Below are 25,609 nucleotides of genomic sequence, written 5' to 3' on the forward strand. Positions count from 1 at the left end.
AATGTTCACCATCTTGACTGCTCTGATCCGAACGTGTCCAACAGACGATCGGTGAGTTCAGGCACTCCCTCGGACATAAACCACCGGCACTGCACAAAGAAGCAGTGGATAAAGAACTCTCAGTTCACCGAAAGCCTCTCTCTGTGCGTCTCTGATGAGCAGAGAGGAAGATATCGTGGATGAGAAATACTGCTGCAACGCATCTTCGCCGGTTCCTCAAATTGAAGGTTGAAGTCGGCCACTCGGAATATTGTTGTTCCGCTTTGATGTCTTGGCTATAAAGTTGTGTGTCTCCAGTTCATACTATCGATGTGACTCTAACCCAGTCATTGTTTTGTTTCTTCATAAACCACGAACAACAACATACCAATCCGTCAAAAGAACATACACAAGATGTCTGTGTAGGTGGTCGCGGCTGTCGCTGCGGCTGCCTAGGCATACCTCCCCCTTTCGGGATCACGTGCCAAGCTTTCCCTCCACACGCAACGAGCACGACCAGCGGACTTCAGATCCCTGAAGGGATCTGACTTGATCCTTCATCATGCCTGGTCGTAGGCGGGCAAAGATCCCTCAAGAGCAAGCTCCAAAGACTGAGCCATCACTTGCTGCTCCGCCATCCTTCGGACAATCCCATCGAGGACTCGAGGAAGAAATCGCAGACTATCCTGAAGTCCAGCGTAACGAGTTCCTGACCACGAGAGCGATCTACCCTGATGAGTTTGAGAGGGTCCGTGGCAGGAAGGATGCTTGGAAGGTGAGTCCCTCAGCGCACCCTGCAAAACATGTTTCCTTACTTCGCCCCAGACACAAGAAAACCTAGCCTTTAAAGTCAGAATTGGACCTCTCGAGGATCGCAACTACTTCGCCAAGTTGATCTTTGAGTTCCCTCGCGAATACCCCAAGGTCCTCCCTAAGATCAATATCCTTGAGATCCAACCAAAAGATCCAGAGATCAAACGGCAAGTCGAGCAGCTCATAGCCACGATTCCGCGTCAACATCAGGGAAGTGAATCTGTTTACGAGGTCAACGCCGCCATTATGGATTTCTTGGAACAAACCATCTCCGATAAGGCGGCAAAGAAAACAGAACTCAGTCTTGAGGAGGAGCGTGCTGCTAGAGAAGCTCAAGCAAGGAAGCAGCTCGAAGAACAGGCCGAGAGCGAGCGAAGACGGCAAGCTCAAGAAGCTGAAATGAAAGGAAAGCTTCTGGAGTCCCAGGTCGAAAGCGAGAAGCAACGCCGCCTAAAAACCACCCTTACTCGCAAGACCACGGCGGAAGAAAACGCCGATCTCTACGATGTCCCTGAAGAGCCTGTCCGATTTGATCAATCAATGACATGTCGAGATACGTCGACAACAGCCCCGTTCAAGTTCAAATCGGTTGTCGGAAGATCCGTCATTCTCAAACGCAAAGACAAGAAGATCACAATCGTTGCGCCACGCGTCGATACCGACCGTGTCCAAGCTCCACAGTTGCTCTTGAAAGAGATATACCTTCCTGATACCATCAGCGGCAAAGAAGGTGAACTACAAAAGTGCCTGGAAAAGGTCGAAGAGGCGTTGGAGTCTTCGAAGGAACATCGTCACCCAAATGTTGTCGATCTCATCAACTATAAGATCGAGCATCTGGAATCAAACGACGGCCCGGGCCAGTGGAGGCTTTCGATTCTGTCCGAATTTGCCAACAAAGGCTCTCTCGCAGCATTAATTGCCCTGGCTGGGCCACTCAGTGCTGCAAAAATACGGTCATGGACCCGACAAATGGTGGACGCTCTACTGTTTTTCGATCAACAAGGTTATGTGCATCCGGCACTGCATGCTGGCAACGTCATGTTGTTTCTATCGCCAACAGGTGGCCTCACAGTTAAGCTCTCTGATGGCTACGGAACTCAACTGAAAGACCTGGTCCAAGCTGCCGGTGATCAGTCCACTCAACCCAATACGGACCTCCCATTGTGGATTGCTCCGGAGCTCAACAGCAAGAACGTTAGACGGACCAACAAGACATGTATTTGGGATCTCGGCGTGATCATCATGCAGATGGCGTTGGGCAATCAGGTTAAGGAGATGTATACCTCACCGTCGAACGTGCTTGAAGGAGTCGACTTTGAATCCAGTACCGAGAGATTGATGGAAGAACTTTTCCAAACAAACCCCAACAACCGTCCGACTGCCTTCGAGCTGAGTCGCAAGCAATTCTTCTACGAGGATCGAGAGGCTATGTTTCGAAACCACTCTCCCAACATGCCTAGCACACCGAACCGACGTAGACGGTACAGCGAAAAACATGTCAAATCGCGATACAAGGATGAGTGGGAAGAGTTAGAAAGAATTGGCAAAGGTGGATTCGGCAAAGTGTTCCGTGCACGACGGAAACTCGATGGCCAATACTACGCTGTGAAGAAGGTCGAGAGCAGTTCCACAAAGATGCTGGAAGACATTCTGCGTGAAGTCACCCTGCTCGCAAAGCTAAACCACCCTTATATCGTCAGATATTACAATGCGTGGTATGAGACTGAACACGACGAAGTGGAAGACATGCATCAACGCCTTATCCCGGAGCGACCATTACCACATGCTGCAGCTCTCAGTACGGGCCACGACTTCATGGAGCCATCGGTCTACCGCAACCAGGGTGCAGAATACAGCGACTCTGAGGGTGGGATGTTTGATTATCAGGCACCACCTTCGATTGACCAGCAATACGGCTTTGATGACGGAGACGATCGCTTCAACGTCAGCGAGCTCGAGGCTGTGTTGGAAGAGAACGAATTTACTGATCCATTCGCATCAACAACTGCTGATGACGGCGATCTAGGTGCCGACCCTTTCGCCAGTGATGATTCCCCAGTTGTTCAATCTAATCGTCTCATGACACCGTTCCGCTCGCGTTCACCACCTCAGAACGAACAGTCCATATTGTACATACAGATGGAATTCTGCGACGGACAGAGTCTACGACATCGCATCGCACAAGGGCTGTCTGCAGATGGGATTGCAGTCTGGCGGTTATTTCGACGCATCGTCGAGGGTCTTGCGCATCTCCATAGTCACGGTGTTGTGCATCGGGACCTCAAACCGGAAAACATCTTTCTCGACTCTGATGACACGCCCAAGATCGGTGATTTCGGACTTGCAACTGCTGGTCAAGCAACATCCAAATCACATGTTTCCAAGCCAGGTATGGTGATCACGGATTCTACCGGACTGGGCACACAAGGCTACACGGCCCCTGAGCTTTACATTCGTGGAAGCCACTACGACAGTCGTGCAGACATGTATTCACTTGGAATCATGTTTCTCGAAATGTGCTATCCCTTTACCTCCGCCATGGAGAAGGCCAAGATTATGGACGGGCTGAGAAGAGTGCCACCTGTTCTACCCGAATTTTTCGAGGAGGATGTCCATCGTCGACAGGGTGAAATCATTCTCAAGCTTGTCGATCCGGATCAGAACCGAAGGCCGACCGCGAAAGATCTCCTCGACAGCGGACTCATCCCGGAACCGGTGGAAGAAGAAAAGTTGAAACGCTACATTGACCAGGTTGCAGCAGAGAATCCCGAGAAATATCAAGAGTGGGTCAGCAATCTGTTTGCCAAACCGAACAACGCCGTATCCAGCCTTGCTTGGGAGGACAAGACAGCGCATGGCATGTCGCCCGCGGATTCTATGCTGTGGATCTATGTCTGTGATCAGCTCAAAATCATCTTCCGTCGACACGGCGCCGTCGAAGCTGGTAGACAAGGCATCATCCCGAAAGAGGACTTTTATGCAAACGCTGCAATGTTCCTCGATCCGTCTGGCTTGGTCGTCCAATTGCCCGTTGACCTCACTCTCCCCTTCGCACGCACTCTGGCACAAAATCCCTGCCAATTCACCAAGACCTACTGTTTCGGAGTCGTCTATCGCGCCACTGTACCTGGCAATGAGCCGAGACAGGTGCCCGAGGTGGATTTCGACTTTGTTTCCCGTAGTGCGAGAGATCTGTCTATCAAAGAAGCCGAAGTGATCAAGATCCTAGATGAAATGCTCCAGGAATTCCCTGCACTCGCTGTCCGCAACTGGACGATCTATCTCAATCACGCGGACCTGATCAACCTGATCCTCGATTTCTGCCGCATCAAACCCGACGAAATCTCCAAGGTGAAGCAGGCGCTCTCTCACCTCAACACCGGCACGACGACTTGGACCCAAGTCCGGGAGCAGCTCCGCAGCTCAGCCATGAACATCGCCGAGACGTCAGTGACGGACCTGTCGCGATTCAATTTCGACGGCGACTTGGAGAAGGTGCGCACCAAGCTGACCAAGCTCTTCGGCGACACGGACCACTTGAGCAAGGCGCTGCCTCTCTTGGCACGGCTCGACGATGTCATCCAGTTTCTCCGACGGATGAACATCCACACCAAGGTCCTGGTGGCGCCGCTGAGCAACAACTCCGACCACCTGTACCGGGGGAGCCTCCTGTTCCAATGCATGGAGAGCAACACCCGGAAGGTGCTCGCGGTGGGTGGGCGGTACGACGCGCTCATCCAAGAATACCAGACCAAGTCCGACAAGGGCTCCGTGCGGGCGGCGGGATTCCGCCTCAACATCATGGACCTGGTCGGCTACGTTCGCGGCCAGGTCCAGCCGCACCCGCACGGCAAGTCGTCGAGACCCGCGGCGGCCGATGCCAACAAACTCCTCACCAGGTGCGATATCCTGGTGACCTCTTTCGACGCGGCGACGTTGAAGACCTCGTGCGTTGAGGTCCTGTCGTCCCTGTGGGCGGCGGGCCTCAGCGCCGAGCTGTCCGAGGAGTTCCGCTCCCTTGAGGAGTTGGAGATGGCATCCCGCGACAACGTGGGTTACTGGCTGGTGATCGTGAGGGGAGGGGCCGGCGAGCGTACCTTGAAGGTGCGCAGTCCCTCCCGCTCGGAGGACGAGGTCAAGGGGGCCGACCTGGTGGCGTTCCTGCGCCTGAAAATGGCCAAGAGTAGGTAGATGGATGGCGTTGCCGTGGGGAGGGGGGTTTCTTGCTGTTGTGTCAATGATATCCGAGTTTGCTGGTTTCTTCTCTTGTCGACCATCGTTTCTGTCTTTGTCTTCTTCGTCATGCTTGGTGACCGCTGCTATCCGACTGTGCTGACGAAGCTACCCATCCGGAGTGTACCTATAACATCGTGTCCTTGTCATTAGACAAGCAAGCACGCTCCGCCTGTATCGTGCTCGCCTCACCGTTATATGCAGCACACGTCAACAAGGTAACGACTGCTTATGATATATCAGAATTGCGACTTGTTAGTAGCCACAGTACTCCTCTCTGAGTGGCAGCGATCGCCGTGACTACATTGTTTGTTTTCACTAGAAATACTGTGGCGGTCGACAAACTCCCACCTTCAACAAGGTCGCCGTTGTCATGTATGCTGTCCAGCTTGAATATGGGACAACTGGCCACCATCAGCACAAGCGTGTATGCCACCTATCGTTTCAGAAGCTCGCTCCATTGTTCAGTAACAACCACATGTGAAAATGCCTAAAACCCACCATTTACTTTGCAGATGGCGATGCACGTTTGCCGCAAGGCTGAGGTTGCGCTTGAGACGAGAAATGCTCCGCGCTACCAGAACTATTACTACGCACTGATTCAATGCGCCACCGTAATTTGACCCCTACCGGCGTCGTCCCACTCGCCAGGCCAGATGGCAGTGTATCAGTATCTCCGTAGTCGTAGTCTAGGGAGTCCCTTCAGGTCCTACTCAAGTCCTCAAGACGAGGGTACCATGTCTATTGCAGCCAAAGTCAACTGACTCGAAGGCTCTGGGAGTCGGCCATCTGGCATCATGATGAGTCGTGGCAGGAGTGCCGCACGGCCGCTCTCGTTTTTTATATGCATCGTCGCTCTTTTCTCGTTGTACAGCAATTCGGCGCATGCATCTGTCGCAACTTCGAACGACACCGACACCCTCCTATGGGGTCCCTACCGACCGAATCTCTACTTCGGCGTGCGACCACGTCTACCGAACAGTCTCCTGACGGGGTTGCTGTGGGCGAATACCGACAACTATGGCACAGCTCAACTCAACTTCCGTCACACCTGCGAACAGCACGAGGGGATGGCAGGCTACGGCTGGGAAGAATATGACGCCCGGAATGGTGGTCGCGAAGTCATACACGACACTGGAAACAAGATTGACCTTACAATTGATTTTGTAAAGGTGCCTGGAGGACAACATGGCGGCAGCTGGGCCACGAGGGTCAAGGGAACCCTGCGAGAGGATGCACCGCCTAATTTGGTCACAACCCTGATATTCTATGCTGGCATGGAAGGGTTGGGCGAGCTCGGGTTCACGAGCGAGGAACCAGACGTCGAAGGGGTGGTTACTTTGCACGGCCAAACCCTGGACCTGGGAGAGTTTGATATCTCGTTCAAGGAGCCCTCGGAGAATCGACTGCCGTACCGGACGCATGGATCTTGGGACGCCAAACCACTTGATCGGACCTTGATGAGTAGCCTGCCAATGTCGCCGGAGTCGATCTGGCAGGCGAAGAACATTGTCTTTGCCAGTATGAAGCAGCAGATTGATGCCTACGTGCAAGAATATGGCCAGGAGAACATGCCACCGCCCTGGGCTGCCTTCACTATTCCCCAGAATCCTGGACCTGGGAACTTCCACATGGTTCAGAAGGTGTTTGTGGGCGACTTTGAGTTTGATATTCTGTTCAACTCGGCTTCAGGACCTTCCGTGTCTACAGAGACCTTGGATAAGACCATTGCAACCACTTCTGACAAATTCAAGTCCAAATTCAAGGAAGTGTTCGCTCCTCTCGCGCCATTCACCAAGCCTGCCTACACGGCCTTTGCCGAGTCGATGTTTTCGAATCTCTTCGGCGGTATTGGGTATTTCTATGGTGATTCACTTGTGGATCGTTCTTATGCTCCGGAATATGACGAGGAAAACGAAGGCTTCTGGGAAGAAACGGCAGAAGCGAGAGCTCGGGCACAGGTCGAGAAAGATGGTCCAGCAGAACTCTTCAGCTGCGTCCCGTCTAGGCCTTTCTTCCCGCGTGGCTTTTTGTGGGACGAGGGCTTCCATCTGGTCCCCATTGCGGAGTGGGATCTCGATGTCACGATCGATATCGTGAAGTCGTGGTTCAATCTCATGGACGAGGATGGCTGGATTGCCCGAGAGCAGATCCTCGGCCCTGAAGCACGCAGCAAAGTCCCGCAAGAATTCCAAGTCCAGTATCCCCACTACGCCAACCCGCCGACCCTGTTCCTAATCATCGACATCCTGATGGACAAACTGTCCGCCACCACGTCCGGGGCTGACAAGGAGCGGATCGAGTCCGAACTCCGGTCTCTCTACCCGCTGCTCAAACGACAATACTACTGGTTCCGTCGGACGCAATTCGGCGACATCAAGTCGTACGACCGAAAAGCCTTCTCCACGAAAGAAGCGTACCGCTGGCGAGGCCGCACCCCTCGCCACATCCTTCCATCAGGTCTTGACGACTATCCGCGGCCTCAGCCGCCGCATCCCGGCGAACTGCACACCGACTTGATCTCCTGGGTCGGCATGATGTCCAAGACCCTATTGAGACTGTCGACACTTCTGTCCGAGCCCGACGACGCGTCCGACTTCAAGACGCAAAGCAACGCTATCGTCCGCAACATCGACGACCTGCACTGGTCCGACGAGGCCAAAATATATTGTGACGTGTCGATCGACGACTACGAAGACTCGATCCACGTCTGCCACAAAGGGTATATCAGTTTATTCCCCTTCCTAACGGGACTATTACCCCCGACGCACCCGAACCTGCCTCACATTTTGGCCCTGATCTCCTCGGAGTCCGAACTGTGGTCACCATACGGGATCCGGTCCCTGTCCAAGACCGACGAGTTCTACGGCACCGACGAGAACTACTGGCGCTCGCCCATCTGGGTCAACATCAACTACCTGATCCTCAAGAACCTGTTGGCTGTAGCGCAGTCGCCGGCCGCACCGGCCAAAGTCAAGACTCAAGCCACGAAAATCTACTCCGAGCTCAGGCGCAATCTGGTCCAGAACGTCTTCAACGAGTGGGAGCGCACGGGCTTCGCTTGGGAACAGTATAATCCCGAAACCGGGGAGGGCCAGCGCACCCAGCATTTCACGGGCTGGACGAGTCTGGTCGTTGTCATGATGCGCATGCCGGATCTCAGTGGCGAGGCTGGTCTCAAGCATGGCGAGCTGTGATTTGCTTCGATCTCAGTGGCGAGGCTGGTCTCAAGCATGGCGAGCTGTGATTTGCTTCATTCCTAGTTACACTTGTGGTTTATATCGAGTGTACAAGTAAAAAGGGTGTAGGACAATTGAAAAGCTAGATCAAAAGCAAGGAATTGAATGGTTTCATCGGGTACAAAAATGCACGGAACTCGATGATCTGACTTGGTAAAGAAGCTGGAGTCCATCTGCTTTGGGACCTCGTGGTGTAAGGATTCTTCCTCATGTGCAATGTATTGATTGTACCATGCTGGTTTGCTCCAGATACTTGAGGGATTGTAGCATTTCGGGTCATCAGTCGCTCTCATCATCACTCCCGTACGCAACCAACGGACCAGCCGCCGGCGCAGGATTCGATGTATCTGACGGCCTCGTACTCGACGCATAGCCCTTCAGCTTCGCAAGCACAGAACTGCCTATGATACTGTTGTCCTCGTTGCCATTGCCATTGCCATTTCCATTAGCACTGTAATCCTGCGTCGCGGCAGCTGTCAGATCATTCGAGGATGAAGCGACAGTCTCTGCAGGACCCGAAAAGCCCTGAGGCGGCGCTTTCAGTAACCCTCTCTCGCCCTGCTGTTGGCCATCCAGCTGCTGCTGCTGTTGTTTCTGCTGATTAAACCAAATCTCCTCCGGCACCTCATACCCTTCCAGTCCATATTTCGACGCATTCCTCCGCTGTTCGCGCTCCTCCTGGGTCTCCCGACCCTCGATCTGGCGCACCGCACTCTCGCCCAAGGCGCGTCTCACAGCCTCGGCAGCCTGTTCCTCCAACCGGGCAGCTTCCCGCTTCGCACTGAGGGGATTCGGATCGACCGTGGCCCACCTGACGTTCAGAACCTCACTATTATCCAGCGCCTGATGCGCCATGGCCTCCTTGGCGAACTGGGCATTCGCCTCATTGACATAGGTGACGAACGCGACCCCTCGCCCCGTCAAGACCCTAATGCGTTCGATCTCGCCCCATTCCTGGAAATGGCGCGCCACAATCTCCTCAATGTCGTCCGTGACGTGGATGCGGCCGACGTACAGCGTGCGGTTCTGGCGCGTGAAACTGCCCACCCCGCCCATGTCGTCGCGGTAGTCGCTGAACTTGTCGCGCCCGAAACAGTCCACGTTCGGATTGAACATGTCGTAGATCGTCGGCAGCCGGTGCAGGTACTGGCACTCGTGACCCTTGGGACATAGCCCGCGCGCGAAGAACAGGCAGAAATAACTCCCGCTCGTCTTGTCCGCCTGCGTCCAGCCCGAGTCGTTGCGGATGTTGCATCGTGACGGCGCTGCCGTTTTCGACAGGTATGCGTCCTCCCGGTCGCCGCCCGACCATTTGTTGTACCAGATGTTGAAGATCGTGCCGGTCTGTGGCGGCGGCTCGGATTTGATCGTCGACGGGTCGACTTGTGGCCGCGCCGGGCGCCGCTTGCGGCGGATCAGTTTCGTTTTCTTGGCTGGTGGTTCGGACTGCGAGATTGAGGTTTCGTTGTTGCTTGTTGTGAGTGCGTTGCTTGTAGTCGTTGGGGTTGTAGGCGTCGACGGTTCGCCGTCGGGCGAGGCTGATCGTTTGCGAGATGTCGTCGTCGGAGGAGATGCGGAGGGTGCGAAGCTTGTTCGCGCTTGGACAACTTCCGCCATGATGGAGGGGAGTGAGTGCTCAATCGACCGGAATGTGAGAAGAGTGCGAGTCAAGGCGCTGGTGTTCTTGTCGTCGTCGGCAGAGGATTGTTTGAAATGCAGGAATTGACTGTCGTGAAGTTCAACTTCAACTTCAAGTTGCGCTCGAACAAAAAACTTTCGCCGCTTGAACTACGGTGCAACATTACTACTTGATACGCAGTTTTATTTTGACAATGCACAACAGTCCCGACTGCTAAAGAGTCTTATTTTTCTGCTTCGGATCAACGAATGAATGATCAATCGCAGAGATCTGGTCACCGGAGACGGCTTCCTTGGATTCCACCTTGCCGAAAGTATCTTATTTCGTGCTTTGGGGGCAACATGCAGTGAAAAAACGGCCATCATGCAACGACCCTTGCAGGCATGCTCGATCCATTCTGAAGAGCCATGCTGTTCTTAGCGCTCGTAACGGCGTTATAGTAGGGATACATCGACTAAGGATATATGTTAATGTCTCTGGTCTTCAGACGAGGTATCACCATGGCGTCGCATGCGCCCAAAGATCCCATCGTCGTGATCATCGGTGCGACGGGCACAGGCAAGTCAAAGGTAGGATTTTCCAGGTGAGAGAAGTACTGAGACAGGAGAAACTAATAGCCGAACGTAGCTGGCCGTTCAACTTGCAACACGATTCAATGGAGAGATCATCAACGGGGATGCCATGCAAATGTACAAGGGATTGCCCATCATTACAAACAAAATGCCTGACCATGAACGCAACGGCATCCTACATCACCTGCTCGATTTCATCGCTCTAGAAGAGACACCTTGGACGGTCAACCAGTTCGTCAAGGAGAGCTCTCGCATCATCGACGAGATCCGGTCAAGGGGGAAGTTGCCTATCGTGGTCGGTGGGACGCACTATTACACCCACGCTCTATTGTTCAAGGATGCCACCCTTGCTGAAGACGCTACCGAAAGCGAATCACAAGAAGTTGAAGGTCCAGAGCCGTTCCAGGAATATCCTATTCTGTCGAAATCCACGGAGGAAATTCTTGCGAAGCTACAAGAGGTCGATCCCGACATGGCGAGAAGATGGCATCCAAGGGACAGACGGAAGATCCAGCGGTCTCTCGAGATCTGGCTCAAGACAGGGAGAAAAGCATCCGAAGTATATGCTGAACAGAAGGCACGCAAAGCAGACCATCACAACGAAGCCACTTGCGACGGCCCGGACAACGTTGGTCAAGACGGACCTGGGGCCGACGAAAATGGGTTCCGCTATCCAACGGTCCTGTTGTGGTTAGAGGCTGAAGATAAGGCCCTGAAAGAACGCCTAAATGCGCGGGTAGACTCGATGGTCGCAGACGGACTTGTGGATGAAGCTGCTTCAATGGCGGATCTGGAGGCAGATCTGAAAAGGAAGGGGACACCCGTTGACAAGAGCAAGGGTATTTGGGTTTCGATCGGTTACAAAGAGATGGAACCTTGGCTGGAGAGTCGACAACGTCAGGAGCTCGACGCCGCCAGAAGCTCGCGCATGCTGCAAGAAGCGGTGGAGCCTGTCAAGGCTGGCACAAGACGTTATGCAAAGCGCCAGAACCGTTACATTCGTATCCGATTGGCAAACGCTTTGGTCAAGGCTGGAGTGTTGGACAAGCTCTTCCTCCTTGATTGTTCTGCTCTTGAACAGTGGAAGTCTGCTGTGCAAGAACCGGCTACCAGAATTGTGGGCAGCTTTTTAAAAGGTGACATGCTTCCCGATCCTCGGAGTCTATCTGATTTGGCAACTCGGATGCTCCCCGCGCCCGATGACCCTGATGGCAGGCCCGACCGCGTTGCCAGGAGGTGCGAGATCTGTGATAAGATACTCATGACAGAGGCTGAATGGGCCGGCCATCTCGCGAGTCGAGGGCACAAGAAGACTGCCGCAGCACGCCGCAGGCAAGAAGTTGAAAGCCAACGAAGTCGACCAGAATGACGTGACCTCTGCAGGGAGCGCTCAAGTGTGAATGTGCCAGGTCGTGCGGTGACCAGGAACGACATATTTGTCGAAAGCACCGCATCCTTGTGATGATTCGGACTACAAGCATGGTGGCTCAAGGAGGTTTCGGCATGTGCCATTGCCATTCGCATTATTCAGGGCAGTCGCGGGTTCCTGTTGTTGACCGGACAGACCTTGTGTTCGCCATTCAACGAACGCCCGGGACAAAATGTCTCCGTGGCCTGTCTCTTCGATCTTGAAGATCTCAAGTCTGGGAGACTTCTCTCGCTTTCGGATCCTCCAGACGCCACCTTCGGTGATGACACCTTTCAGCCCTACCGCTGTCAGTCGGGTGAAGACAATAACGAACCTTCTGACTTACATTCAAGAAAACTTGAAGCAAAGTTGATGCAAGTCTGTCCATCCCACAGATTCTTGCCCCGCAGTCGCACCGTCTCCGGGATGGCTTGGGTGTCCAGCTCTTCCAGACGCTCGAGGATCCCCTGGCTTGTTCGATATCCAACCACGATCTTTGGCACTCCAAGCAGAAATGACTGGGCCCAAAACTTCAGCAGCTTTCTCTCGAACTTGACTTGTGCCCGCTCGTTCGTCACAGCAGCAGTGGTCTTGAGCTCGACCCAGTTGATCGGTTGGGATTTGTCTTCGGGCTTGAAGTCCATGACAGCATCGACCTCACCACCTATGATCATTTTCACCTTTCCAAATCCTGTGCGGACAATGGAACAATACTGTGCATAGTTGCTCACAATCTCATCTTCGCGAGAGTCGATGTACTCCCTTGGCGTTTCAGACCAGGGTTCTGGCAGAAGCGACACTGTTTCGAATTTATATCCCCAGAAACTCATAATGTCTTGGGACATGGCGCCAGGTCGGGCGGGTGTAGAGAATTGTTCTTGACGAGAAGCAATCTTTTTATTATGGTTCTCCTCGATAAAGATGGTACCCTGGAAACAGGTCGCATTCATCTCCCAGTCGTCGAACGAGGAGTACGGCGCGACCATGATCTGTCATATCCTATGAGCAAGAGAGACTCAATGCTGAGTAAATCTTCACACCTTTGTCATCATTCCACGCCATGTTATCACGTCCGTCTCGAGTTTCTGCCCCTTTTCCTTCTCATACAGCATCAGCGCGTCCAATAAGCCATCCAGATGGTCGTCGGCCGAGTCGTCTAGCTGCCGAAAAGTCTCGAACCCTCTGTTGAGGTCGCAGGGTAGGGCAGGAGGATAGTAGTAGCGCAGACTTGAAGCATCGTGGCGGAGTTGGTGGTCCTCATCGTAGGAAAAGAATGTGAGTTCCTGGTCAAGGTCAGTTTACTCTGTCAATGAACAATTCCGGGCAGCATAGTACTCTGGGCCTTCGGATTGCGGCGTTTTGACCTGCAAAGCGGGCGACAGGTTCGACGTCGAAGGAGTAGGTCTGGGCCATGCTGGCTAAGCATCATTGTGTATCATGGACTGGACCAAAAGTTGAACCTTCAGGTTTCCAATCGTACCCCATGTTGGCGCAATGGAGTTCAACTGAATGCCAGTAGTAGTAACAAGTATTCTCCATGCGAGAAACGACACTTTGTTGGAGAAAATGACCATCACGTGGAGACGCGTCTTGGGGGCGACGCGTGACGCGGGTCATCAATCTTCTCTCAGGTGCAAGGTACAAGGGACTGCTAGGTGTTCCTTGAGCCGATTAGATTGAGCAACTGGGGAATCATCACTGGCGAAAGGGTCGGCACCTAGATCGCCGTCATCAGCAGCCGACTATGAGTGGAGGGCATTCAATTGAAGCGAGAGGTACGTCGTGTGATACCACTAACTGCCAACAGTTTACTTTTTTCTCGAAGAATTGCAGATACTTCGCAAAGGGAATAGGTGGCCGGAATTATGTTCTGAAGACCGCAAGAGACCGCGCAAGAGCCATTGTCGACTTTACATCCTGGTAGGATGGCAGACAGCTGCAGGCAGACCATGCCACACTTATTGTAATATACTGCAATATATGGAGGATCAAAGGTGTTGGCGGCCATCGGCTGAATAGTATACAGAGCAGGAAACTGGTGGTATAAATTGTCACATTGCTTCAGCCGAAGTCTGTCGAAACACCAAATTCTGTTGTACATTTGACTGCTATCCTGCCCCAGCACGTCAGGGGTTGCTCTCATGCGGCTGCACATTCACCATCTGACTTGCAGTCTAGCCACCACTGCACCAAAGCATTACTTTCTCAAGAGCTCGATCCTCCGGTAGCAGAGCCGCCTTTTCTTCCAGCTTCTTTGGCCTTTTCACTGCCCGGTTCGAAGGAGCCGCTGGATGCTTGGCCTCCTTTGGAAGCAATGTCACGCTGCATGCACCGTCAATATTCATTCACTTGATGATTGGGTTGCCAAAAGAAACATACCTGCTTGTCAGGGTCCATCGAGGCAAAGCCGCCGGCGCTGGATTGACCACCTTTGCTTGCGATCTCCTGGACCTCCTCCTTGGGACGGTTGGCGAAGTTGCCGGGGTTGGTATTGCCAGACATATTGGATTAGGTCTTGTTGACTGGAATATTTGGTCTGGTTTGGACTTTTGCAGCTGGTATGTGGGAAGACTTTAATCGGTTGTCTCGGTATGCTGAAGGCCAGAAAGGACAGCGAGTCGAATACCTCACCTCTATATACCTTACCTGTGGGTAAACTGCTTTGAGGCCAGGCATTTCATCATCATGACTTCACCTTGGCATGAAACGTGATGAGCTCACAAAGGGGTCCATTGATCAGGCACGCAATCGTGGTTGAATAGTCCTGCCGAGCCAGCTTCAGTTCAGTGGAGGCCGATGATGACGATGATGGAATGTTGGAGTGATGGAACTTCCCACCAGGTGCAGTGGGTGAGCTGTAACTGCTCATGATGATGATATTGGGCATAGCTGAAGATACAAGTCGTCACCTCGGACTCTATACAGAAATGTCGTGTCGAATATCATTTCGGACTGCGGAGAAGGTGGAGCAACCCTTGAGCAATTCTCCTTCTGCCCGTCCAATCAAGCGGTAATATGGCTTCTTCCGAAGTCTAGCCAGTTGATGATCGTGATATGTCACAGGGGAGGGGGGAATCACACTTTGTCTCACGACAGGGAGGAATCTTCTAAGACCTGATGATCCTTTCATGGCGAGGTCTCAACGATTTCAAGGTGCGGTTCATCTTTCTTCTCGAGTTCCTTGACGTTTCTGCTCAACATACCATAGGGTAAGAGTTGCGTCAAGATAGTCAGTGCTTTCAGCGACCATACCGTTATGGCATCCAATATGGTCTTCCTAGTATGGCATTCATCGTTACCGGTATGAGGAAGACTACTGGGGCCAGGCTCAGAGCATCGCTTGTCATATCGACCATGTAACCCTGGTATGTCGATGCTGTTTATGCTGCCTGGTAAATAGGACATAACAGGTGCGGACTGACCATCAGTATCAGAAACACAGAACAGATTCTCTGTTGCACTGTTTTGTTGTGATGCTGCACGTTGAAGGAGTGTCGCTGGTTGAGGATATTTCAGGGGGTTGTTAGTATTTTGATATTTGGGTACCATAAAGCGGCGACACTGTCAGCCAAAGAAAGCTACACTTCATCAGTCTATGCTTGCCCGCATCACGATACGGTGAATCTTTACTGCACAGAGTACCTTCATCCCCTGCCGTGACAGGACACAACTTGAAGTAATTCGTCCTTTTCTTAGGTGTGTCCCCGATTCGTGGGCCTGCAGCGCTGGACACAGAGTAGTGACAGTAAGTGACAGCGGTTTGCATTGTGGCCGAAGAATGAGATCTCCACTGGCTGGCCACTTTATTTGACAGGCAGCCAGACCCCCGACACGCACTTTCAAGGGAGACGCGACAAAAGGGTGAGGAGGGCGATTGCTACTACTAGCACGGGAGTCTCGCTGAGAAACTAACCAACTAACAAACTAACAAACTCACTAATGCCAGATTCCATCCCGTCGTTCCGCTCAGATTGTGTCTGTTAGTGTTGACTTTGTCTGCGCTGCGCTGCGTCCGTTGGCCTCACAGAGCAAAAGCCCCCTCCTCTCCTCTCCTCTCCTCCCTTCTTGTTTCTTGCTCCCTCGATGCTCAATGCTCGACTATCCCTTCCCCTTAAGGTCAAAAGTGAGGCACAGCTGAGCAGCTCTCCTTTCAGTCTTCCTTCAGCTGGCGCGCCTCATCCACGCGACCGTCATGTCGCACTACATTCTCTCTCTATTTACTGCCGTCTCTTTCGGGTTGGCTTGAACTGAACCCTAGCCGCGCGTGGACCATCCGTCCCTTGCAATTCTCGACCCGTCGACCCCTTCCGCTCGTTGGATCCTCTCAGCCCGCAATCAGCGGCGTCCACGGTTTCCTTTTCCTTGTTTGCAACCTCCTCAGACAACTCTGCCAAGTACGAAACTGTTGTCTAATCGTCCCAGTCGCTCTCGACTCGGGTGAACAACGCGACCATGACTCGAAAACAGTCGGCCAATGAGCCTGACAAGGCGCACCGGCTCTCCCTCGCCGAACTGGCTGCCCACGACGACGTGTGTTCCGACGCACTCATAGATAATGTCGGAACAATCATGATCATGGGGCGTCGGTCGTGCTGACGCTTTACAGGCCTACTACAAGTCGCGCATCCGGAAGAATCGCACCAAGCATATTCCAATTCGAGGCATCAAGGAGGATGAAGTCCCTAGCATCCTGCTGCACAAGGTCATTGTGGAGAAAGATCTTGCCGCTGCCGAAAAGGCCCTGCTGGCACTCCCAGGGTTGAAAAGATACAAGAAGAGTCTACGCTCCAAGGCCGAAAACGAGCATTTCCTCAATCACCTGCGAAAGTACATCGCCATGTACCAGACCGACTGCCCCTGGGAGGTGTCAACCACCAACCGGTATACCATCACCACCTATGAAGCGGCCGTGATGGCGCGTCGAAGGATCAAACAAGGTGACACCGTCAAATACCTTACCGGCACCCTCGTCCCCCTGACCACAGAAGAGTCGGCGGATCTGGACCTGACGAATCGCAATTTCAGCATTGTCGTGTCCAGTCGCAAGAAGAACTCGTCCATATTCCTGGGTCCTGCCCGGTTTGCCAATCATGACTGCGATGCCAACGGTCGGCTTGTGACAAGAGGACCTGACGGCATGGAAGTGGTTGCCATGAAGAACATCGAGGTCGGAGATGAAATCACGGTTTCGTACGGTGACGACTACTTTGGTCCTGGCAATATCGATTGTCTCTGCCACACCTGTGAGGTGCTTGAACGCAACGGTTGGACCTCGAAAGCCGCTGTCCTTGAGCCTGGTAGCAACGCCTCAACTCCGTCGCGAGATCTCCTTGCCAATATGAAGCCACGCAGCTTGAAACGCAAACGCGAGCGGGAATCACTTTCGCAGTCTTCTGCTGCCCTTCCGTCCAAACATTTGAAGACTACTCAGTCGCCTTCCAAACTTCAACATTCGTGGACTCCGCCGGGCAGTGCCGCATTCGACAATGGTGGGGAGGCCACCGCTCTGGGATTGTCAGGAGTTGTCGAACCCATCCCAAGCTTAATATCCAGGGAGGAGACAACGCTGTCCCCGCCTCAAAGCCCATTGCGATTGACAGAGCGAGACATTGCTGAGGATACGGATGCGGCTGCGGTCTTGACGCCTTCAGGCGGAGAGCCCGGTGAGTCAAGGAGCGAGAAGGAGAAGTCTCCCGGCAGTAATCAGTCTGGAAAGAGTCTGCGTGAAAGCAAGATGACTGCTAGATTATTCGGCAAGATCTCTTCACGGGCACCTCTCTCTCCCGCCCCTACTTCTCCGTCTAGTTATGGTTCAGCAAATGAGGCCGGGCCTTCTGGCCAACCAGTTCCTGCCCAAACCATCAGTGACAGTGCTATCACCATCAAGGTGGAGTCTATGGAGATGACGAAGCTGGAAGCAGATGAAGATACCATCGTCGTGGCATCGTCCAGCCAGGATTCCGCGATGAACACAGAGTATCCCCCCTATGCGAACGGTGAGGTTGGAAATACAGAGACTCTTCTCGAATCCGCCCATACCGTGACCCCACATACAGTGTCGACGCTTTCAACAACGACGGTCACTAGAGAAGTCCACGAATCCGAAGCATCCAACACCGCCACAGGGGAAGCCAACGTGCTGCCGTCCATCGAACCAACCACGACCTCAACCACAGTCACCAAGCTAACCGTCCACCCGGTCACCGGTACAATCCGAATTGCAGGAGATTACATCTTGACGCGAAAGCTGCTGGCACAACCCCATGATCGCTGGGTGCAATGCCACAACGAGAAGTGTTATGGGTTCTTTGTCCAACCCAACGGATATCAGACTCGACGCGAGTGTCCTCGATGTGAGCGACACAGCATGCTCTACGGCTTCCCCTGGCCCAAGACCGACCCTGATCCGCGCAAACTCCATGAACGTTCTGGCAGGGGAAAGAAAGCGGCCGCGGCCACCGAATACAGCGCGTATCGCCGGAAAGGAAGATGTGGGAAGGGAACATGGGTGGAGGGAGCAGGCGACCCAGAGGAAAGAGTCGTGGATCACCGCACCATTCATCGATTTGTCCTCCCTGAAGAGGAGCGTGAATTGACGAGGAAGGGACTTCTGAGAGAAGCCGAGGTGGCCAGAGCAGCGGGGGATCATGCGCTGGCTCTGCTCGAGGCCAAAATGCGCGCCGGATCGAGGGGACTCGGCACGGAGAGTGCAGCCCGAGACGGAAGTGAGAGCGGAACTGGGTCTGCCACTCCTGACGAGGCGCGAAGGAGGAGCAATCGCTTTGTCACGAGGCCCGTGGGCGTCTACACGGACAAATACTAGATGACTATGGTGTGCATTCTGCCACATGCAACATCAGCCCTGTAGGAATGTGAACCACACGAATGGGGGTCAGCTGGGATTGTCGACGTGATCTGATAGAATCAGGCAGAACAGGTCTACTCCCCAAGACCACTAGATGCTAGTTGGTGGCCCGATGCAGAAGCCTCCCGCTATTCAGCCAAATTACGAAATATGGCTACTATGGGGTGGCTTTTCGTGTGTTGTTCGTGCGGAAAAAGCAGTAAATGGTAGAGGAGAGGCCTAAGGAGCCCAGTATTCAGGCCATGCACATTGCGTTTGGTACGTCGAAACAAGGTGAACTAGAGCAGGTATGTTGACATCTGCTTGCGAATGGAAAGCACGCCGCGGTTCCTCCTATATCTCAATTCTTCGCTGGCTTTATTGATACATTGTCTCATTTCATGCTTCAAGAAGCGCTTCAACATGTTGCTTACGCGCCGTCCGCTTGCCAGTTGCGACCCTCCCGGTGGCCCTCAGCTCATTAGCGTTACTGCAAGCTTGGGAGGACAACAAGGCTGTCGCGCTTGGGAGGCGCCAGCATGGATCTGTGTCAGACCCCCCTGATCGGTAGGTGGCTATGTTTCGTCCTTACCGCCATGAGCAGCAGCACAGCCTCCATGAGATGAAGAAAGGTGACCAGATAAGACGAGGGCAATGGCGGATTGTCTCCTACCCTTTTCACTGCAGATGTAAGTCAAACCGGCATGTCCCTGTTCAGATGGGATTGCCTCTTACGAGGCTACGGCTATCTTTCAAAATTGCTATGTTCAGCCTTTCCCCGGTCCCTGGGTTTGTTGCTCAGTGGACCGAGCATATCCCAGGCTCCTTTCTCTCCGCAGGACGAGGGAGAATATCTATACAGGCCTCTCGAATCAGATGACCATATTCGCGTCGTGGAACTTCTCCCGGCGCAGCATCGTGGGGACCAAATCTGCTGTCGGATCCTTCACATGAGCCATCTCCGGCCCAGCCATTCCTACACGGCCATTTCCTATGCATGGGGTGACGACAATGATGCCCTCAAAATAGCTATTAATTGTGATGGGCGACTTGCCCGGGTAACGCCAAACCTCCATGCTGCTTTGGTCAGGGTCCGCAAAATGGACAAGAGCCTGTTCGTGTGGACGGACGCTCTTTGCATTGACCAGGGTCGCAGTCCACAAGGTCTCGCTGAAAAGGCACAGCAAGTCCAAAACATAGACAGAACTTTCTCGCGGGCGGAACAGGTCATGATGGATCTCGGAAGTGAATCTTCGAGCGACGTGCTTGCAGTATTGGATCGTTACTATAACATCCCGCTCGACACTTGGGAGCAAGCGTACCAGATTGTTCAGACGCAAAGCTTCAACGACTGCTTTCAGTTTCTTTCAGGGTTCCAGCTGCCTGGAGTCAGAGACGCGTTCTGGCGTGCTCTCGTCTGCTTCATGCAGAGGCCGTGGTTCTCTCGCGTGTGGATCATCCAAGAATATGCTCTTGCAAAGAGAGCAACGTTTCTGATCGGAGATGACCAGCGTCCTGGGACATATCTGCCCCAAGGCGTGATCCGTGCCTTGCAGCATATGGTCTGGCTCTACCACTCAGACCGCCGTCGTGGGCCAGGCCAAGGACAACCCAGCGAGGAATTTGCGCAGTGCGTCTGGGCCTTTGATCAGCCTCACGTTTCGGCTCTCCTCATCCGTGATGCTCGTGACGCCCTGCCAAAGGGGCTCCCTCTACACAGTCTCCTGTGGCGAACAAAGAGATTCCTCGCCAAGGACGAGAGGGACAAAGTATATGCCATCCTCGGCCTCTTGGAGGGCGGCAAGAGTAAGGATCGGATACCAGTGAACTACACAGACGAGAGCGTTGAGCAGCTCGGCATGCGTGTGGCACGACACCTGATCCAAACTGGTTTTGGGCCGTATGTCCTCTACAACTGCCTAGCAACAAGCAGTCCCGTTCACTCCTGGGCTCTTGTGCTTACCGAACCCAATCTCGATGCGTTTTCTGAGCTCTATAGGCCATCCGGACAATTTCAGAACTCGGTCTACAATGCCTGTGGCAACACTCAGTTTTCTTTCAGATGGGGTCCAGTCAGCCAGTCCGATATACCAAACGATAGGCTACTCATTGTTCGAGGCTGTATCGTCGATAAGATCTATTCGACTGGTCCGGATCTTCCATATCCGAACACGATCACGCACCAGCAAGTTGCTGGCCAATCTGCCTGGCTTGCACAGACTTGGGATTGGATGACGGCTGTGCAGGAAGAGATACCAAAAGTGCCGCCCCACCAATTCACTCTGCAGGGCTGGCAAACGGCAACTGCGGACCTGATCATCCCTCCTGAGCGCGAAGGAGAGGGCTATGTCCGAGCGAGCAACATAGCGATCACTCCGCTGTGTCTGGAAGCCGTGGACAATACAGCCCGGCACGCGTCTACGAAAGCCCGAAACGTCGAACACGAATTCGTACCCACCATGCCTCTCAACGAGGACTTTGCAGCATACATCAACATGTTGTCGGAGAGTTTCAGATACAGCTTCGGTCGGAAACTGGCGTTGACACAAGACCGCCACTTGACTTGCTGCGTGCCGCGGGAGACGAGAGATGGTGACGACGGAGACTATATCTGCATCATCCTAGGCTGTCCCACGCCGTTTGTTCTTCGACGTGCCGAAGACCATTATCGTCTGGTCGGTCCTTGTTATGTCTATAATCTCATGGATGGCCAGGCCTTGGTTTCTGATTTCTGGAAGGAGGAGGACATTGAAATTCGCTAAATTCTGGGAGAGCAAGCGCCGTGACAACTGCATGTTTGTTGGCATCGCTACCGGATGTCAAAATAAGCTTCAAGGGCGTGGTAACGCCTGTATCAACATCGTTATATATGTGTAAGTTATATATACAAACCGGATCGACTGCATTCTCGACCTTGCACGCGGCTACCCGTCTGCAAAGCCACCAACATATTCTCCAAGGGCACGAGGAGGATGCATAGTGTTGTCCGTCTCGAGACCGCTTCAAAAGATTTGCGGTTCTGTAACAACCAGACATTCTAGCATGCCGGAATACGAGTTTGACCAGGCATATCGAATAGCCCCGGTTAAGGTCAATGGTTGTCGAGAACCGTCTAAGCTTGCCGCGCGGGTGTGTGAGGCCGTCGCACCAGTATACCGAGTATATTTGTTTACAGAGTAAAAAGAGGGTTGGATCTCCAACCAAGTTCCGGGCAAGGTTGGCAAGATCCCTGCTCATCTTTCTCGACAGAACTCTCCAACATCGACGTCATACTGTGGTGTCCAGCAATCCCCCCAGCCAACCAAGCCATCTCAATCCCAGTCCAGAAGTCCCTTGATCCCTGAAATCTGGACCGCGCGGTTGGAGGGCAGGGAACCCTAAAGGCGACTATGATGTCGGCGCATGCAGGCTGCTCTGGGGCTGAGACGCTGAAACTCTTATTATGCTCAAGAAGATGTCTCCTTGCCTTTTGTGATATCGCTAGTTTATCATTCTGCTAACTCACGGGACGGCCCACCATATCATATTGAAAGACTCTATATACATATCAGGTCGAATCATGGCGGACGACAACAAGGAAAACAGAATCGAGATGAACGAAAACGCCGAGAATATCCCTCCCGAGGGCTCAACCGAACAAAAGGGCGGTCAAGGTGTGTTGTCCCTACACAGTAATACCACATGAGTGCTGCGGGGAATCGTCGCTGGACGAGTAGTACTTCCGCGGGCGAGCATTGCAGAGACCAAGGAGAATAAGAAGAAGAAGAATATTAGCGACTGTCCTCAGCAGAAGATCGATGGCTAATCCCTGGGGATCGAGTTACAGGTAGCGGCGGCGGCGGCGGCGGCGGCGGCGACAGCGGCTCGTGGTACTCAAAACCCGAAAACTTCGGCAACAAAGCCGGCGACAAGGTCGAAGGCATGCTCTCCCCGGTCGGCAAGTACACAGGCCCGGCCCTCCAGAAGGCCGGAGGGCCCATCGGCGGCCTCGTGGATCCGACGATTGGGGGCGTCATGAGAATGGGCAAGGGCTGGGGCGAACAAGTCGGCGTCGGCTTTGGCAACCATGAAGGCGGACCGGCGAAGCAGGAGGAGGCGGAAGCGCAAAGGATGAAAGAACCTGTGGGTGGGAAAGAGCAGAATGCAGAGAACCCGTTGGGGCTGTAAGGGATGTGCCCAGCACACACATACCAGATGATCCAAGAGATGGATGTTCTCGGTTGCGGTTGACAGGCATGGCCCGGCATGGAGGAGGAGTCTGAAAGAGCTGGGCAATACTCAACCACGTCCAGATCCGCGCCCTTATATCTATATCATCAGAGGCAGACAGATCCGCGCCATCATATTTCAAAGTGTCCAAATCGACCAGAGAGGTTGTTTTCAGGGCTGGAGTATGTGGATATATACCCGGGACATATCTTCACTGGTCTCTAGCATCACGGTCAGCATGGCTTGACGAAGAGAGCGAGGACAGTCAGGGGTTGAGTGTATGAACGAACGCTCGATCTGAATATTTATGCATGTATCCATCTATCATTCTCTCCTTGAATATCATCTTACGGATCAATGAACTTTCACGATTGCTGGTTGCTCGATCTGCTCGCTTCACAGAAAGTCCCCTCTAGGCATGAAGGCGAGTTGACAGTCGTCCTGGATTGAACGATTTCATTTCAGGTACTAAGGCAAAGCGACAACCGGCCCAAACAACATCTCGTCTAGCCAACAACGCATACATCTCTATCCTTTAGTCTTCAGAGCCAGTATAGGGCGTATAGGGTGGATAGGGCACTTGGATGGTTAATATAGTCAACGAGCCGAGGCTCACACTCAAGTCTATACATACTCTCTACAGGCAACTCCCCACAAAAGCCCTTATTCTATCTACTATTCTATTCGACTCAGAGAAGCGCCGAGGTGGGAGACTGTCCTCGTCCTTTCCCGAGCATCCGAGTCTTCTACGTTAGTTTGTACTCCATCTGTGTATCCATCATGGACTCCAACTACGTCGGAGACGAAGGATCAAGGCATTAGTAAGTGTTGTGATGCCGACTCTCCGACGGTAAGTGAACAGAGACACCACAATTAAGTTACCATGGTTTCTGCCATCCTGTTCATCTATGTCTGTATATAACTGTGTGACGACATTTTACTGCCGTCTTCAGAGGTACCAGGTATCCGAGGGAGAACACGTTGCGGTACGAACTTGAAGCCAAAATATTACCAGACCATCGTCTAAACGTCAAGTGCAACGCAACCTCGGCTGTGGGAAACTGTCAGTTCAATCTTAGTAGTTTAAGAGAGACAGTCTTGAGCTTTGTTTGCAGAGGAAGAGTAATGGGAGGCACACTCTTTTGAACCCGATCATACCTACTTCACTTCACTCCAGTTGACACGACACGACACGACACGACTCGACTCGACTTCTCCGTCTCTATCATGAACTACGAATTCCCCAAACCGCCACGCTCTCTGGCCGGCAAAGTGGCCATCGTAACCGGCGCCGGTGCAGCAGGTGATGGAATCGGCAACGGCCGCGCCTGTGCCATTCTGCTCGCAGAGGACGGATGCGCTGTGGTTTGCGTGGACCGTGACCTAAAACTGGCTCAGCGAACGGTTGAGATGATTGAGGCTGAAAGAGAAACCACCACCACCACCACCAGCACGACACCACACATACAAAAGCAAGGCCAAAGCCAAAGCCAGGATGATCCAGACACAGACCGGTCTCAGATACATTCTCAGATTCAATCCGAATCTGCATCCCAACCAGAGAGTACCACTACTCCCCTTGCCATCGCCATCGCCGCAGACGTCAGCATCGAAGCAGACTGCAAAAGAATCGTCGACACCACCCTCCACCACTTCGGCCGGCTCGACATCCTCATCAACTGCGTCGGCATTGCCGGGGCGCCGGGCACAGCTGTCGACGTCGACATGACGGCCTGGGCGGCGTCAATGCAAGTCAACGTGGCTAGTATGGTCATGATGACCAAATACGCTGTGCCGGCCATGATATATAAGCGTCCTAACAACAGCAACAGCAACACCGACAACAACTCCGAAACCGAAACCGACACTAATCCCGACACATCCATATACACCGAGATTGATCCAAACTGGATGTATCGCGGCAGCATCGTCAACATGAGTTCGGTGGCCGGCCTGAAGGGCGGAACTCCACATTTGTTGTATCCGACGTCAAAAGGCGCCATTGTCAACATGACCCGCGCCATGGCTGCGCATCATGCGCCGCAGGGGGTTCGGGTCAATTGTGTTTGTCCCGGTATGGTGTATACTCCTATGATGTATGCTGGTGGAAGTTCAACGTCAACGTCAAGTTCAAGCGGAGACGGAAAGAAAGCGGAAGGAAAAGAGAAAGAAGGGGAGAAAGCAGAAGCAGAAGAGAAACAAGAACAGCCGAAAAAGAAAATGTCCGAAGCAGCCCGTCAAGCGAGAAAGAACCGTAGTCTGCTCAAAACAGAAGGGAATGGCTGGGATGTCGGCACGGCCGTGAGGTTTCTCGCAGGACCACAGGCGAGATGGTTGACGGGGGTCATTCTGCCGGTCGATGCGGGTGCCACGGCAGCGGTGGGGACGGATGTGCCTGATTTGAAGGCGGCGAGTGTGAATGGATAGCGAACGATGCATACTCTCACCTCAGACACGTAGGTAGATGAGATACACACCATGGGCGGACAAGTAGATGGGGGAGAGCGAGGAGGCAAACACCAAGGACATTCAAGGGAAAAGAGTGGTGTGAAGAACGCAGGGGACTGCACAGGATCCGAATAGGGAGCCAGCCATCAACAGCGGAGCGAGGACATGGGACAGGTATCACAATTGAGATCATGATCATGATTAGGATACAACACGATCACTGGG

The 25,609-nt window shown here is 53.2% G+C and overlaps 10 protein-coding genes across 10 annotated transcripts; 7 read left to right on the forward strand and 3 right to left on the reverse strand.

Annotated features, from left to right (window-relative positions):
• Nucleotides 1-541: 541 nt before the first annotated feature.
• On the forward strand, nucleotides 542-4,983 carry A1O1_04457 (PEK protein kinase; the record flags this gene model as incomplete). Its single annotated transcript, XM_007725349.1, has 2 exons — nucleotides 542-754; nucleotides 805-4,983. The coding sequence occupies 2 exons, from the start codon at nucleotides 542-544 to the stop codon at nucleotides 4,981-4,983; spliced, it is 4,392 nt and encodes a 1,463-aa protein (XP_007723539.1).
• Nucleotides 4,984-5,825: 842 nt separating this feature from the next.
• A1O1_04458 (mannosyl-oligosaccharide glucosidase) lies at nucleotides 5,826-8,222 on the forward strand (the record flags this gene model as incomplete). Its single annotated transcript, XM_007725350.1, has 1 exon — nucleotides 5,826-8,222. One exon carries the CDS (start codon nucleotides 5,826-5,828, stop codon nucleotides 8,220-8,222), a length of 2,397 nt encoding a protein of 798 aa, XP_007723540.1.
• A 321-nt stretch (nucleotides 8,223-8,543) lies between these two features.
• Nucleotides 8,544-9,881, reverse strand: A1O1_04459 (uncharacterized protein; the record flags this gene model as incomplete). Its single annotated transcript, XM_007725351.1, has 1 exon — nucleotides 8,544-9,881. One exon carries the CDS (start codon nucleotides 9,879-9,881, stop codon nucleotides 8,544-8,546), a length of 1,338 nt encoding a protein of 445 aa, XP_007723541.1.
• A 522-nt stretch (nucleotides 9,882-10,403) lies between these two features.
• Nucleotides 10,404-11,844, forward strand: A1O1_04460 (uncharacterized protein; the record flags this gene model as incomplete). The annotated part of the gene is made up of 2 exons (XM_007725352.1): nucleotides 10,404-10,472; nucleotides 10,531-11,844. 2 exons carry the CDS (start codon nucleotides 10,404-10,406, stop codon nucleotides 11,842-11,844), a joined length of 1,383 nt encoding a protein of 460 aa, XP_007723542.1.
• A 102-nt stretch (nucleotides 11,845-11,946) lies between these two features.
• A1O1_04461 (uncharacterized protein) lies at nucleotides 11,947-13,296 on the reverse strand (the record flags this gene model as incomplete). Its single annotated transcript, XM_007725353.1, has 4 exons — nucleotides 11,947-12,182; nucleotides 12,230-12,872; nucleotides 12,924-13,166; nucleotides 13,219-13,296. 4 exons carry the CDS (start codon nucleotides 13,294-13,296, stop codon nucleotides 11,947-11,949), a joined length of 1,200 nt encoding a protein of 399 aa, XP_007723543.1.
• A 792-nt stretch (nucleotides 13,297-14,088) lies between these two features.
• A1O1_04462 (conidiation-specific protein 10) lies at nucleotides 14,089-14,385 on the reverse strand (the record flags this gene model as incomplete). The annotated part of the gene is made up of 2 exons (XM_007725354.1): nucleotides 14,089-14,205; nucleotides 14,263-14,385. 2 exons carry the CDS (start codon nucleotides 14,383-14,385, stop codon nucleotides 14,089-14,091), a joined length of 240 nt encoding a protein of 79 aa, XP_007723544.1.
• Nucleotides 14,386-16,335: 1,950 nt separating this feature from the next.
• Nucleotides 16,336-18,706, forward strand: A1O1_04463 (uncharacterized protein; the record flags this gene model as incomplete). The annotated part of the gene is made up of 2 exons (XM_007725355.1): nucleotides 16,336-16,440; nucleotides 16,490-18,706. The coding sequence occupies 2 exons, from the start codon at nucleotides 16,336-16,338 to the stop codon at nucleotides 18,704-18,706; spliced, it is 2,322 nt and encodes a 773-aa protein (XP_007723545.1).
• Nucleotides 18,707-19,431: 725 nt separating this feature from the next.
• A1O1_04464 (uncharacterized protein) lies at nucleotides 19,432-21,489 on the forward strand (the record flags this gene model as incomplete). Its single annotated transcript, XM_007725356.1, has 1 exon — nucleotides 19,432-21,489. One exon carries the CDS (start codon nucleotides 19,432-19,434, stop codon nucleotides 21,487-21,489), a length of 2,058 nt encoding a protein of 685 aa, XP_007723546.1.
• A 797-nt stretch (nucleotides 21,490-22,286) lies between these two features.
• A1O1_04465 (uncharacterized protein) lies at nucleotides 22,287-22,894 on the forward strand (the record flags this gene model as incomplete). The annotated part of the gene is made up of 2 exons (XM_007725357.1): nucleotides 22,287-22,380; nucleotides 22,554-22,894. The coding sequence occupies 2 exons, from the start codon at nucleotides 22,287-22,289 to the stop codon at nucleotides 22,892-22,894; spliced, it is 435 nt and encodes a 144-aa protein (XP_007723547.1).
• A 1,269-nt stretch (nucleotides 22,895-24,163) lies between these two features.
• Nucleotides 24,164-25,363, forward strand: A1O1_04466 (uncharacterized protein; the record flags this gene model as incomplete). Its single annotated transcript, XM_007725358.1, has 3 exons — nucleotides 24,164-24,450; nucleotides 24,502-25,046; nucleotides 25,140-25,363. 3 exons carry the CDS (start codon nucleotides 24,164-24,166, stop codon nucleotides 25,361-25,363), a joined length of 1,056 nt encoding a protein of 351 aa, XP_007723548.1.
• Nucleotides 25,364-25,609: the final 246 nt, after the last annotated feature.

This window comes from Capronia coronata (genome assembly GCF_000585585.1).
Source record: "Capronia coronata CBS 617.96 chromosome Unknown acBCG-supercont1.3, whole genome shotgun sequence".
NCBI classification, from domain to species: Eukaryota; Fungi; Ascomycota; class Eurotiomycetes; order Chaetothyriales; family Herpotrichiellaceae; genus Capronia; species Capronia coronata.